Source organism: Zosterops lateralis (genome assembly GCF_965231275.1).
Source record: "Zosterops lateralis genome assembly, chromosome: 3".
In the NCBI taxonomy this organism is placed as follows: domain Eukaryota; kingdom Metazoa; phylum Chordata; class Aves; order Passeriformes; family Zosteropidae; genus Zosterops; species Zosterops lateralis.
Window position 1 is genome coordinate 18,987,725 of NC_139764.1, and position 16,515 is coordinate 19,004,239.

General features: G+C 35.0%; 1 protein-coding gene across 1 annotated transcript in view; it reads right to left on the bottom strand.

Annotated features, from left to right (window-relative positions):
• GPATCH2 (G-patch domain containing 2) overlaps positions 1 to 16,515 on the bottom strand; it is a 119,228-nt gene that overhangs the window by 24,560 nt on the left and 78,153 nt on the right. The window contains exons 6-8 of the mRNA XM_083857928.1: positions 10,318 to 10,382; positions 8,547 to 8,586; positions 5,638 to 5,708 (exon numbers count right to left, since the gene is read on the bottom strand). Of these exons, the coding sequence (XP_083714054.1) occupies positions 5,638 to 5,708; positions 8,547 to 8,586; positions 10,318 to 10,382 (176 nt within the window). The remainder of the gene's footprint in view (positions 1 to 5,637; positions 5,709 to 8,546; positions 8,587 to 10,317; positions 10,383 to 16,515) is intronic.

The following is a 16,515-nucleotide window of genomic DNA, read 5'->3' on the forward strand; positions in this document are numbered from 1 at the left end:
TTCAGTACCATTTAGCAGCTTGTTTATGTACATTATAAAGTATATTAGATTTTAGTGCAAGAACAACAAAATTCAGATTGTAGTTTTACATTAAAGATGGAAAAAAAATCTGCTCAGATCACACAGAAAAATGTATTTGCAAAACAGAGCACAGTTCAAAATTTCTGCTATTTTTACAAAAGTTCTCATTATGCAAGTTAAAAGGTGATACTTTCAAGGCACTAGGTGACTAATCAGCATTTATTCAATACATACTTCAAATCTATCCATGAACCACTACTGAGGGTGGAAGATTTCCATAAAATAAAGCATCACACATTAGCTACATTTTGAAACAACAAGTAAACTCTCATTGCCCTGTCTTCCTCTCCCAAGTGAAAATCTTTTCAGCACCCTAAAAGTAATGCCACGGTAGAAAAACTCAATCAGGAATTGCCCTCTCCCAAAACAGCACCATCTTTTATCCTTTCCAGAGAAGAAAAATACCAAACTGATGGAATAATGTTGTCCCTGAGGATGACAGCAAGGGAGGGAAGCAATGTGTCCTCAAACATTCACATAATTTAATCTGGAACTGCAAATATTATTAAGCAGCAATCATAACAGCACAGTTACTGCTTCATGGCACTCCAAAGAGGAGATAAAACTGCTTAGTTGTTAATTTCTAATGATGTAAACACATTTGGATTTTAATGTTGTATCTGAATCTCCTGCATTATTAGCTCTGGGGTTACAAGACATTAACTTACTACCTTTAATAATTTTACACTTGAATTAAAAGGCATGTTTAAATATAACTTTATTTTAAAGCATTTTTGTTGAGAATATGTGTTCATGTGATTGCAGAAGCAAATCACCTAATAAAACAGCCATGCATTCCTTTGCTTTTCTGCAGTGTAAGTACGTGCATGTGCTCGTGTATAATTTCCAAAAACTGGCTGAATTTACCTCCTCTGGTATTGTAATTTCATTCCGCAAAAGCCACATTAAACAATTACAGTTCTTGTAATTAACCAGTAGTCTAATGTACAGTTTTCTTATCCCAATCCATTAACAGCTGCTCAAAAAATGTAGTAATTAATGGTTTCATTTATTTTTGGCAAACCTGCACCTCGACAAATAGTTTTGTATCTGTTGCAAATTAGGACTCTTTCCCAAACAACAGATGACACGATGGGAAAGAGGGAGCAGGCAGAATCCTTGCACATCTTTGTCTCTTTAGAAGATCAAATAAAGAGCAGCTGTAATGTTATTTGCCACATCTGTGTAAAAAAGTATCATGTTCCATATTATCAGATGGAGATGAACTAGTGCTGTACAAATGCACAAATAGGGTTTATCCTTTAAAACCGGGAAAGACAGAAAGTTGCAATTTTAACCAAAACAATGACACACTTTTGAAAAGCTTTCCTCTGGTTTGCTTTCATTTTTTCTCTTACAAGCTTTCTTTAAATAATAATTCACAGAGAACACAGTTATACGAAGTGAAAACGTGAGAGTCATCCTCTTGTATCAGCACAAGGCATAAATTTAAACTGGACTGAGAAAAGTTAGGGAAAGAAAGGGTTGCAAAAAACATGGGAAATTTCAGTCTCTGTTGTTCACCATGGCAGGAGAAGACTTCAAAGACTTCTGGCCAGCTCAGGTGATCACTGGAGGACTGGCACACATTGATTAAATTCTTAATACAGTCTCAGTTAGGTAGCTGAAACCTGACATGTAAAATTCTACTCCACCTTGAAACCACTCTTATGAGTATGACTTAGCCTTCTTTCAAACCAGGACTGAATTACATAGGAGCTAAAAGTAGATTTTTTTCCCCTCTTTTAAAGGTCTCTGGGGAACACTGGCACATGGAAAGCCAATACAGAATGATCAAGATTCAACCCCAAAAAATTACTAAGTGGTAAAAATTTGGGTGCTGTTTTCTTTTCAGTTTCTCAATTCAGGCATGTATCAAATTATAGCTACAATACAGTAAGAAAAACCAAATACGTAGGTGAAATAATTCATGGTACTTAACAGAAGCATACTACAAAAGAAATATGACACAAGACCTCTATGTAAAGGAAACAATTACACAAGAGTAACTTATTCAGAGTCTATGGTTTTCCCAACCTGCAATTCTTTTGCTTCCAGATTACGGCATGAATTACCTAGTTATGGCATCGACTGTATGGCCAAAGGCAAAATATTAAATCGTTTAAGTATTCAGGTTATTCTGTCAAATGAGGACAAAAGTACCTCCTCTCTTCATAAGGGTATGGTGAGGATAACTACACTATGTATTTACAGAAAGGAGACAGTTGTGTGATGGAGGTCCCCCTCCCACCACAGTTAACAGTGCAATCACATGTTCACAATCATGTTACAGCAGTTCAGCAAAATATCCTTCAACCCTGTCCCCATTGCTGATCAAAGGAATCCCTAAGCCATGGGGAATTTCCTTTAGGTAATTTTTTTTTTTGGTTAGATTTTAAGGAAGTGACTTAAGAATACGTATTTTACCTCATGAGGGGAGCAGGCAAAGAGCCCACGATCAGCTCTGGCAGTTCAGCTGCCAAGCAGCAACTTGTTAACTCCCCATAACTCAATCATGTGCAATTGTTTGCCCACAGCCTCGGGCTACAGACAGACATTTGGTCTGCTAACAACTGTGCCAGATGAAGACATTACTATCCCAAGCTATTTGTTATCACACATCTGCTGGAGATTATCATCTCCACAGCTCTGCTGGAGGAAGAAATCATGTGAGCACGCCTTAATATGGTTTGTACAAAACCAGCCAATTTAATTTAAATAGGTGAGTTGAGCTAACCACGCTGGTTTTGCCCAAAGCGTATTAAAATTTTCAGAAAAAAACCCTTCTTTACTGGCAAAAAAATACAGGGTGAAAACAAGTAGATGGAAGAATTATCTATCACCTTTAAGCAGTGAAGCTGATTTGGGGAGGAGACTGTTCCCATCCTAATGCAGAGAGATAATGTAAACAGAACTTTTTCAAGGCTCTACAGGAGAATGAAATGCAGCTTTTAAAAAAACACTTTTTAGTACTGTTAACAACTTAAATAATGGATGGGAAAACTATGTATTTGCAGATTAGATCTTACCTGTATAGGTGGCAAAAATAGATATATTGAACTGTATCAGTGTAATATGATCTATCCTCGTTCTAAGTTTCATGGTGCAGGACTGTGCCCCTCCTTAACATCTGGTCCATCAGCAGCCATATCAACAGCTCTCTACAATCTGATTATCTTGCCACTAGCAAAAGTTCACATTAGCTTGTACAGGATTAGATAATTATCATTAATTTTGACAGAAGGAACCTAGGACATTAAACCCAGTACAGTAAAGCTCATCCCACAGAGCTGTGATTCCATGACAAGAGCTGCAGACCACTGCCATGCTTTGAGCCACACACCTTTCTGATGTATTTACAGAATAAATTATTCCACAAGTCACTGATCTAATGTAATAAGGGTATTTACATATATTGTCTACACGCAGAGACAAGAACTGTGTTCAGTCATCCAAAAGGGGTAAGAAAAGTAAAGGCAAGCATAGAAAAATGTGTGTTGGCACACATCTTAATACACATACGAAAACCAGAAACAAGCTCTTCTAGAATGGCAAACAAACAATATAGATACCCGAAAACTATACAGAATAGACCCAGAAAAATTCAGTACTGCAAAAAATCCAGATTAGACTGTATGCTGGATAAGTACAGTAATTTTATAGAATGTCCAAAACTTGTCCACTGCTGCTGTTCTCTCACTGCATTTAGCAACAAAGAGTAAGGCAATGTAAGGTCACAGCCACTACTTTTTGTATGCAATTTTAAGGGGATTACTCATCTGAGTTAGCTTGAACTGTCCATGGATTTTAATTATATGTCTTGTAAACAAGACTGCATGCTTTGCAATTCTAAGACAGCAGATGGCCTATTAAAAATATGATTTTTGTTGTAGTTTGAAATATTTTAGTCACTTCAAGTTTCTATGGTAGACAGAGAGAATGGTGAAAGAGCACAAATAATTATTTTGAAATAACTGACTCATTTGGATGAATCTGGACTGTGGCATTATGTACATTGCAATATATTGTTATACTAGGTTACGTAAGTTCTACTTGAACAATACAGGTATTTTTTGGAAAATGTTAATCTTCAGTCTTGGATTTGCCACCTTTTACTTCTACACAAACCTGCCACATGTTTATTGGGATAAGAGTCTATTAAGGTGCTGTTGACTGCATATGAAGAGGGGTTGAAGATCACTTTAGGTTTCCAATGCCATTTTACAAATCTCTATTCTAACTGCTTGTGCAGGTAAACATCAGTTCCCAAGAACTTCACTGGTCAGGATAACAAACACATAAGTTATGATTCTGAATCATAATTGTTCCACTGTTTTACTTTGTTACAGCATAAAAAAGATTCTAAAATTATTCTGAATATAATCTGTTTCTTACTGCTCACTTTTTACACGCTTTAAACTCTCAGTTTGGTGTGAGTAGTCTGATAGTACGAATGCATTTACAGTGAAAATTCTATCTAAAGTTAACTCATTCTATAATTCAGAGTGAAAATATCATTTAACAAGTAAACTTGCCAGAAAATCTATGCAGATTTTTTAAAGAATTTTAATATAAAAGGTTTCATAGAGAGAGATAATCAAAATTTCTATAGATGAATGACTGACACTTCTATAACTTATTTTTGAGAGCATGTAACCAGACCTACTACAGAATGAAATGGATTCCTATTTAATAAATATATTTTAAAAATATTGGTCTCCTTTTCCAGATAATCAGCAAAGAGAGTACCTAAAAATATAAAAACTTCAGTCTGGGTGACCACATATATACTAAAAGTCAACTGCTTGACAGAAAATTGTCTCAGCTGATACCATAGAATTATACACTGATATAAATTCATTACAACTTTTTAAAGAAAGTAATTTCATAGCACATTGCCATCTTTGCAGGACAACATAAAAATTGTGTAAGGTGTTGTGCATAGCAAGAGAAACATTTCTGTAGCTTCTCATTTGAAAAATAGCTAGAATTAAAATAATTATTTGGTAGAATAGATTCAGCAGGTGATTTGTACACAAAAAAACCCCTCTAGAAACAGACTCCTAGATCAGTAGATTCAGTCTTGAATTTTTTGTCTTTTGAGGGGAAGGAAAGAAGATGGAGAATAGAATTAGATTTGTTTTTATTAAGTCTTCACAATGAAATGTTTATTGTCAAAATATAAGAACAATTTAAATGTTATAGTATTTGAGTTATCTTCTTGATTTCAGATATGCACAATATAATTTTAGCTGTTTCCAGCGCTTAACTTACATGCCAGAAGCACAAACCTTGCTTTGGCATCCATTTAATTCTGATGTTCTAAAGAGATTAAGTTTGGTAGGTGCAGCTGCATGGTCACCAAAAAAGGTTTAATACTCATATAGAATGCAAAAATTATGCCATGCAAAAAAAAAAGAATCTTGAAAGTAAGGCACAAAAAACCCCAGACTACCTTTGAAAGTACCCCAAAAGAATAGTGTGATTTTTATATAAGGATTTGAGGAATTAACAAATTCATAAACTGTACTGAAGGCAAATATCACATTAACTTACCTGCTGGCTGTTTTTACAGAGCTGTTCTTCTTGTGTCCCCTCTCTGAGCGGTTGTCTCGCAAGAGCTGAAGCTGTTAAAAAAATAAAACATGTTCAGAAGAGTCTCACAAACAATGTCTTTATTTGCTTTTTAGAATTTCTGCCTGGACAATACAGTTATTTCCTCTCTTGAGTAATCTGTCAATAGCTTTCACCATGACTTTTGAGATGAATATTAACAGAATTTTACAACAGTAGTTAGTATGTAAATATACATATACTTTACTAATATATACTTTACTAAATATACATATATATTACTAATTTAAAATGGCTAAATAATTGAAAATGTAAGAATTAAAGCATTTTTACAGCATAACAGAAAGCTATGCAATTCACGATTTCACACTTAACATATGTGTAAAATTTTATAATTTTCACAAATTCAATTTAGATTTTTGAAGTTGAAGTTTGTGGAGGACATGTAATTTACAAAAAACTATTCAGGTTAGCACTTGTGTATAAGCAGTTATGAAACAGTTATAAAGTCTTCTAAGCCCCAGGAGCTTTAGTAATTTGCAAGCTGCAGAATCAACAAAAACACAATATTAAAGCTTCCTGTAATAGTGAGGAAGTACGAGTAGTGAAGGATTTGTTTAACTGAAATGGTGCCTCAGCTTCTGAAACAAGCTGTCATTTATTTTTATTTTTAGACAAGTAAGACTTTTCATTCAGATTATCTCCAACACTCAAAAGACTATTTCCAGCATTATGATGTTTGTCAGATGAGTCAAGGTGCACTAAGTAAAAAATAACCATCAGAATGCTTAACTAAAAAAATTAAAATTGGACATTATTTATTTAAAATAATTAAAATTATTTAAAACTAAACCCCCACAAATGTTGCTTGACCTGTTTCATATATGGAAGGAAAAGCTAGAATAAAAGACTGCTTAGAAACAAAACAGAGGTGAATGGACCTAATATTCACAGCAAAAACACTTAAAAATCCCGTGGAAGTTAGGAAATTATCAACTTTAAGACTTGGCCAACCACAGCTTCAAGCTGTAAATGAGCACAGACTCCAAAAAATACCACCAGTCTGAAAAACTGAACGTTTTTCCCCCACTCTCTACAGCATTCTCCCTGTACTTCTTGTCATTTAAACTATCTAGATCTCAGATGCAGTAAAATAGTTTATTATATAAATAAATTTAGTGAGAATTTCATTGGTTGTCAAAATTACATTACACCATCACACTTATTTTGTTTCTTCTTCTGTCTTAAGAAAAAGCTCAAACCCTTTATGCACCAGTAAAATCTATAATTCGTGACGTTAGCTTTACTTCACAATTCCTTAGTAATCTGTAAGTTACAAATTCAGTTAAATTCTAATAAGCTCTGAAAACATAGCTCTTAGGAAAAATGAAAAAAACCCACGTAAAATACAAAATTAACTCAAATTTACTATTATCCGAGAAAAATTGATTAATTCATTCTATACCAGCTAAGCAGACATTTCTCATCTTCTAGGCCAAAAACCAGTGCTGGCATGTATGATGTACCTTAAGGTACTTCTCATTGTGAAAATTTCCTTATTTTCTGGCTTAGAATCTTTTAAGGAAGTAACTAGTACAACTTCAATTAACCCTGTTACATGAGATGATCAATATTTTTTTCAAAAAAATCTTAAAAAATTACTCCAACTCATAATAATCTGATTCTTTTTTAGGTGTTTTTTCCATTAGGAAATTTATTTCAAAATAATGACCATTAAATATGAATTATATAAAGCTGTCTACTTAGGGGTTAAGTGTCAGATTATTTGTAACATGCTGGAATCTCACAATTTACAGCAAAAACTACTATGTTTTATCTGGCAGTTTTGGGTAAACAGTATGGCTTGCGCTGAGGTTCAGAAGAAAGGGGAGGGAACAGGAAAGATTTAAACTATGACTTACTGGAGCTACAACTGTTCATGATGGATCATCCTAAAATGAACCTTCCAGAGCCTCTTCAGATTTTATTTCCTTTTGAAGTTTGAAATCCATTTACATTTGCAAAAGTACCAGAAAAGTGGCACAGATCGAAGGAAATCAACTGTTATACCCATTTTTTCCAACTTAAAGAAATGGAATGTTTATGTTAAATTTCAAAGCACTGATGATACTGACTAGCTGAAGTTAACTATACATTTATGAAATGAGACCAGATTTATTTTCACATTTTATAGTCTTGGACAGTAATTCTGTTTACACCACACTACCATCCATAAAGATAGGTATTCCTCCATGTCTGAAGATAAGCTAAAAACTAAGTGCCATGCTACTAATCATATATTAAATATGGCTTCATATTCCTCCAAACACAGGAATCCAACCTCTAGGCTTGGATCTCCCAGGGACTGTACTGCATGGCCTCAGCAGACAAACTATTAAGATATTTTCACCAATATCTGCACCATGATGGAGATTTTAACAGCTCCTTCTTTACTGTTGTAGTCATTGTAACCAATTAAAGGCAGAAAAATGGAATTGAAGATCTTCCTGTAGAAGCCTCCTCACTTGTGTAACTGGTTCTGTATTTCTTGATTTTTGGGAGCAAAATGTTTTGATTTCCAGCATTTTGAGAAAGGTAACATTTGGAGAGACCACATTTGACAAAACAATGAGAGAAAACTCAGAATTTTCATTTGAACATTAAAACCTCAAGAATACCTAAGTGAAATTAAGTGACTAATTAAAGAGTTTTAATTAAGAGAATTTTGGAAATGCACTGCTGTTACTATATTTGCTTACAAGAAGATATGAAATTATACCAGTTTTGTTTACAATTTCTTAAAATATTAGCCCACTACCTCTGGAGCAGAGGTAGTTAAAAGTTCTTTTATACATCTCAAATAAACTGTTCTCGATCAAAGCAGTTCTTACCTGGCTATGTTCCTTCCTAGCCCCAGGACTAAACCAGTGACTGTGGGAGAAAAAGAAAAGACAGGTTTAACAATATAACTAACAAAGCACATGCTGTCATATGACCAGTCTGTGCGTGCTTTTGGGTATTTTATTGCCTGCCAGGAAAATACAGCCTTTGGCCATGGGTTTGTTTTAATGGGGTATTTTTATTGAACTCTCTAAGTTTGCAACAGCTCTGAAAGAATGTATCACAGATTTCACTTCTGAGTAGCTGCTGGCTTTATAGGTAATTATATTTTGTCAAACACACTAAAATAATACATAAATGATGGTATTTTAATATACTACAATGCACACGCCATACATTAGAGTAATTCCATATTTAGTGCTGAAGTGGTACTTATTAGTGATTATAGCTGAAAAGACTTTAAAGTAGTTTGGACTACCTGATAGCTGTTAATGTATTATTTCACAAATTGAGGTCTGAGTTTGAATCTAAAGTAAAATGCCAACTCTGAAAACCCAGTGGCTTTGTATTTCCATACAACTGCAAAATTGCTATTGGCAGCCTTATTTCACAGAGATGGAAATCTGGAGTAAGATTTTGACACACGGGGATGTCACAATGTGCCTTTTCCCTCAACAGCAGTAAAAGCATGATAATACTGGTTCACACACACACTGTGGTCACAAAGAATTGAATTATCATCTGAATGGAGCTGTAGCAAGATCATACAAACCTGCACACTTGCAAAAGGAAAAGAAGAAAGAAAAAGCATATTTCTAGTGGAAAAGTACATCAAAGTAATTTGAATGCTTCTCATATTTAGATATTAAAAACCCTTCAAAAAGAATAAGACCTTTTTTAATAGGAAAGTGATACATCACACTGATTTTTACCTTTTTGTCCATTCCTTTAATTACAGGATTATTTGTTTGCTTGTTTCTTAAAATAAGCAAAAGTAAAGCCCATAAAATAACAGATTAATTACTTAATGGTAGAAATAACTTATGAAATCAAAATCTCTTGAATTTACACACACATTATCAAGTTATGAGATGAAACAGAAGTGGGCAAGTAGTGTAAGAAGGTGCTGAGGAACTGATGTCTGTACTGTCTCTGTTTTGGCAAGTTTTGCTTTAAACTGTGGATGATGCATCCAGTAGCAGTTAGCAGACATAAATGTATCTCCAAATATACTATTTCCTCATCGTGTATGTCTGTGTTTTAGAGTTATGATTTGAAAAATAAAGGAAAATGTAATCTTTTAAGCAATCAAAAGATGTAACCAATAAATAATGGCGTTAAGTGTTGTCAGCTGACGAGAATAAGTTTAAAATAATGACAGACTAGAGTAGCTAAAAAAAGTGAATTATGCTCCGTATTTATAGGTGTCTAAACAATGAATTCAATATCTTTTTGTGAAAATTATGATAAACTTCTTCCTCACACGATACATTACACGAAAGACTTGAAGATGTGATGCTTAAGTATTTTCATACATCCCATTTTTGCTATCCAGCCTTAAACAAGCTTGTACTTTAGGAAAGGATACTTAGAAAGTAATAAGAACACATTTACAAAGCACTGAATTTCATGTTTCCTTAAGAAACAAAAAAATGAAATAAAAAGGATTGCAAGTATTCTTACTAAAAGAAGACCATCATGTACTTGAGCTGAGACTCTGATCATGTGTTTGTGCAGTTGTAAAATGTGGCTTTCGGGTGGAAGTACCATTGTAAATCAAACAGTAACAAAAAAATGGTAACTCTCATCACTGATACTCACTCATGGTGAAGAGAATCCTGGGACAAGTGAACTGTTTTCCTGCTACCGCCTGGTCCTGGAGTTATCTAATGGAAACATGAAGGAAAAAAGAAGTCTTTGAACAGTGGGGCAGCAAACCACAAAATGATTGCTTATTAAGAAAATACATCACAAAAATTAAATATGAAATAGAGACAGTATAATAGGTACAGTAAAGGCAACTAGCAATAAAAGGCAATTAATATATTTAATAAAGAAACGCCTCCCAACACAAAGCTTTTGAAATTCAAGTTGACATGGGATAGAAAGCAAAGGTAAAATAATTTTTACCAAACTATACCATAGTCTAGGTGCTTTATATATACTGAAACCTAAAGTACATGATATCCTTGATTGAAGACTGATCTTCAGAATGCACGAGAGCACATGCAGACTTTTGCAGATGATGGCATTCTGGTATTGCTCAAGAATGGATTCCACCAGCTTCGCTTTTATTTTGGCAAAATGCTTAATTCACGTGCATATGTAGATAGGTAAAAGTAGAAGAATAAGAGAACTCATGACACACATGCTCAAGGAACTAGAGCAGCAGGCAAGCTATTCCTGATAGAAAGAATGACGGGAAAAACTTTTCATTCCTTGGAGATAATTTTATAGTCAGGAGATAACCAGAGGTGGAATGAAGCCAGATGTTCCTCCAGTTTTGACAGGAGACCACAAAAACTCTATGGTAATACACTTATAAGCCTGAGGCTTGCCAGAAGTACATAAACTGGAGACTCATGGATAAAAGTAGCCTTCTCATTATTAAAAGAGCAATGAGCTCAGCTCTTAAAGTAAAACCTCCCTATTAATCTGGTGTTGTAATGAAGAAAAGGCAGGGCAGTCAGAGCTCCAAGTCTGGAAGACTTTCAATGAATGCTCACTGAATAATTGGAGAGCTCCACATGCTTAAAGTATTTGACCAAAATCTGCTTCTTTGACCTAAAGGATGATGTCACTCTGGGCTGAACTGAGAAACAATAAAGTGCTGTCACTTTTCTGGCTGATGGAGATCAAAAAGAATTGGTAATATCTTACCTCTGGAAAAGCTATGCAAAAACACAAATCACAGGAGAGGAAATCACGGAAGCTACAGGGGAGAACAGCATCTACTGCTTCATTCCCAGTTGGAATTTACTGTTTTACTAGACTGATCAAGGCCTTACACAGCCACAGGATGACAATAAAACATTGACCAAATGCTACTGTTTCAATGTCATAGTTCATCTAATGATAAAACTGAGAAATGGCCATTCACAAAGACAGACCTGGAAATAGAAGTCAGTATTTTAATATGTAATTTCCAAATTTTAAGATTAATAACTAAACTGTTACTTTAAAACTACAGGTAAGCATGCAGCTCAGCTCTTGAGAGTTATATCCTGCATTAATCTCAAAATGAGGTTTTCATGCTACTCCAGTGGGTATCCCTGGAATATAGTAATCCATTTTCTACAGTGTGGCTATAAGAAAAGCAGACTGTGCCTATGTCATGCTTTGTTAGAGGTTCATGATCACATTATCTCATGGTGGACCTGACACTTTTATTCAGTTTACAGTATGTTCTGTGTACAGGCAACTTATTTCCTTTGCCAGGGCTGCTGACAACCTTTTCCACACTATATTAATCTTGTTTACAGACTTTATCTTGGTACAAATATCAGAAAACCGAACTTTTTATCTCAGGGAGAAAATAAACAACATGTTGACAGAAGCAAAAGCTATTTTCTGGACTAAAATTGGTTGTTTACCTGCAGCCATACTTATGGAAACAAGTTTAAGTTTCCAGCTTACTCAAAATACATAATCTGAAATTTAATAAGCATGGAAATTTCAAGAAAATTCACTTGATAAATTGCCAGTTTTAAAATAATACAGAAACCACAGAAGTAGGTTTTTCCACGAATTTATATGAGAATATTAACTCGCTTGAAATAGTTACAACTGATCACAAAGTAGAGTGTTCAGATTTCTCCTGCACACCCCAGATGGCTTCAGCTACCACACAGCCACAGAATGTTTATGAAACTAAACTCACAAGGTTCACACATACAGACCTTTGCATAAAACCCACTGCTGATTACTGTAAGATTCCCAATGTGTTAATGCAAATTAATTCTTGTTTGCAAAATTTACCTAGGGTGTAATAAGCTAAACCAAACCTCACTGCCCACCTTCATCTGCTACCTCACTGTTACAAAAATCTCCAATATTAATAAAGTTTAGGGTAATTTTTGGAACTTTTAGTCTCTTCTGGCTACAAGTCCTTTCAGCATTGCATGAATAAGACGACAAGGTGACAGCTGCATCCTGTTCATAGAGTCTCTGAGACACAGGTACTCCAACTCAGAGACAAGGTACTCCTGATTTGCAAACATTGCTTTGCCTGAGAAATTATGACCTAAAGTAATGGACACAGAAAAATGGGAAAGTATTCAACACTAATGGGATTTGCCTCAGAACACACAACACCTTATACTGCTGCTCAAAATCACAGTTGGAAAAGACTCCCAGAATCATCAAGATCAACCTTCAACTGAGTACCACCATGTGCACTTATCCATATCAAAAAGTGACACACCTGTTCATTCATCATTTGAACACCTCCTGGGATGGTAATTCCACCCTTTTCCTGGGCAGCCTGTTCTAATTCTTAATGACTCTCAGTTAAGAATTTTTCCTAATATCCAACCTGATCCCCCTCTGCAAGATGCTACATGTGACAAACTTGAGAAGGGACATAAGGAAAGATGATGGGATTACACAGAAAAAGGACAAGAAAGTCAGAGGATTTCACTCTGCAAAAATAATACTGAGCATCTCAACTGTCATTTTAAAATGCCAATTATAGAGAATAGAGCATTTTGGCTGGAAGGACCCTACAGTGACTATCTTGACCAAATACCTGACCAATTCAAGGCTGATCAATTCAGAGTGCATTGTTAAGGGCATTATCCAAAACCACCAACCAGTTTAGGGCATCAGCCATGTCTCTCAGAAGGCTGCTTTAGTGTTTGAACACACCCTTGGTAAAGAAAAGCTTTCTGATGTCCAGCCTGAACCCCCCTGGCACAGCTTTGCACCATTCCCACATGTTGTATCATTGGGTCCCAGGGATAAGAGATCAGGTCATCACTATTTTCCCTCCTCAGGAGGTCACCCCTCAGTCTCCTTTCCTCCAAACCAGACAAGCCTGGAGCCCTCAGCCACAGCTCACAGGACATGCCCTCCAGTGCTGTCAACAGCCTTGTTCTCTCCTCTGGAAATGTTCAAGGACCTTCACATCCTTCTTCAGCTGTGGAGCCCAGAACTGCACACAGCACTGGAGGGGAGCACCGGATACTGAGAGATCATCACCCCTTTTGAGTGGCTCACACCGTGGAGGGACAGGGCAAAGCATTCACAGCTCATCCACAGGGTGCTTGAACATCACCACTTCACATGGACAGGCTAAGGGGTGCCCAAGATGGGAGAAATAGAGTAAATTTAGTGGATCAACCTACACATCGTCTAATTAAATATGATAGTGCTATTTTAGTTCACATGTGCTGTACTTTAAAGAAAAGCTACTACCATGTGCCAAGAAAAACCCACAACACATTAATGCAAAACAACAACATGCTACACTGTTACTTGACAATTCTGCTTACTTCTCATTTGAATTATATTTTAATGTTCAGTTACTGAATAATTCTTGAAAAATCATTGTTTTTAAAGACACCTATGATACAAAGCTCCTAAGAATGAATGTGTTCAAGACTCAATATTTTCTTAATATTTTAAATAATATAAACAACCCTAATATGCATACTCATCCATACTTCTTGTCCCTTATTTTTTCCCATGTTATCACACAATCAAGCGAGCAAATACATTCCCTGTTCATAATTTATGTTTATCTTGGGGCATAATATTTTTGAAAAAACACAGACAATGTCCTATTCATAAGTGTTACTCAGATATATTTCTCATTACTGAAAAAGTAAGGTTTCTTACAGATTAAGTAGTTTTTAAACACTGAAAGTGGTATTTTTGCCTTTTGAATTAGATTTTATGCCAAGCACTCCATAGCATGTGCAATGAAAAGATACTACTGAGCTCATTTTGTACAGGATGTTATTTCCTTGCTATGATTTGGTGGACTTGGCAGTGCTGGGTTTATGGCTGGACTCGATCTTTCTTACAGGTCTTTTCTAATCTAAATGAGTGTATGATGTGCTTTAAAAAGCCACATAAATAATTATGAAAGTATTGGACTTGAAAGCTTAGCTTAGTCATCACAATATGTCACAATCATAGCAGGCAAAACCAGAAAAATTTCAGTAAACTTTTGCTGGACACTAATTATACAAATAAGCTAGCTGCTATTCTAAATGAAAGAACAGGTTCCTTTTTCTGCTCTATAAATTAACTGCTATGACCAACTGCAGCTTAAAAAGTTCCATAGCAAATCCAATTTTCTCAGGCAGGATTTTCTGCAAAGAAATTGTTTTCCAAAATGAAATGCAACTAAAATCAAATCCCAGAGAACAGGATTTTGCAGGAAATTACAGCATGACAATGTCAAATTTATAATTCACAGATCTGCAATTGTCAATTTATAGGAAATTAAATCAAACTATATCAAGGGGACAAATAGAGAAAAATCTGTTCTCCACATTTTATTGCACTGATTAAAAGTGATACTTTATTATTTTCAGCACCTATTTAATACTAATCATTTTATACCCCTTCTCCACTAGGAACCTTGGAAAGTACATGCAGTAAACAAAGCTCTGGATTTAAAATACATCTTTAAAAAAACATAGATGCCCATTTGACTTGGAGCAATACAGAAAACTATAAAAACAAAAATAGTTTTCACAGTATACATTACTGGAACATTGCCATAATCCTTGCTTGACATTATCATTACATTTTTATTCCCTCTGAAAGCACACTCTTGCTGTAGGGCCCAAACTGACCATTCCAGAGAAGCATCTCTTTAATGCACAGATTACCTTTAAGTGATGCTCAGTCAAACTCTACAAAGTCTCCATGAAGACATGGCTCACTGGCAGAATAGTTCTATACCAGCTTCTTGCTACTCTAGTCATATTTCTTTAAAATTAACCTCTTACTAACACAGTGTTGCAAAAATCAATGGACCATTGCCATTCTGCTTGCAAAATACACGCAAGTGATAGGGAAAGAAAAAAATACTATCAAATAAATAGGTCAAAAGACATGGATTTTAATCCTAAAGCAAAGAGGCACCTCCCTGTACATGTTTTACTGTTTTCTCTTAAGGTATTTAAAAAAAAAGAGAAAATAAGAATCAGTAAGTTTCTTGCCATGACAGAATATGTCCCAGCTCCCCAATCTCTCCAGTGATTTCACACACTGTTAAAGAGTTTTCTCTACATTTCTTTTCACACAACTGATCAAACTGCCTCTATCTCTTGATATACAGCTTTCAACTGAATGATTAACAGATGGAAAAGAAATACCATGAGAATATCAGAGACCAAAAGAAGAAAACTCTACTACCTACCTACTTCAGAGAAAAATGGAAAATTTAAATCCCATGTATAAAAATAAAGAATGGAATTTCTTTGTAAACTCTTGCTATTTCACAGTTTTCCTCTGCTACTTTTAAGCCAAAGCCTGAATTTGACATTAATACAAGTTTAAAACACAAAAGTACTCTTTTGAAAATAGACTGGCCTGGCTGTAACATTTTCTGTTTGTTTTAAATTGTAATGTTAACAGAAAGTATCACACACCATGTTTTGCCTTAAATATTTGTCAAAGGGATCAGTTTTTACATACTATAGAATAGGCAGAGTAAGTTTAATGATGCACTGTAATAATACATATTAGTGCATTCCTGTTGTCTTTAGGTGTGTAATACAGTAATACTGAAGGAGCTATTAGAGGAAATAATACTGACATATAATATAACAAAAACCCTGGTCTGTTGGAAAAGCATCAGGTAAACTGAGAATTGTAAGTCTCCCATCTGCAAGTAAGTCAGTAGGAGAGTTTCTTCTAAGAGTCATAATATTTAATATGAAATAGTACTGTGTGGCATTATGCCTCCAATAACAGCTCAACACTGCATGTAATGGACCGACTTAAAAGTCTCAAGAAGTAAATATGAGCCAGAAATTCTTAGTTTTTATATTTCAATTAAAT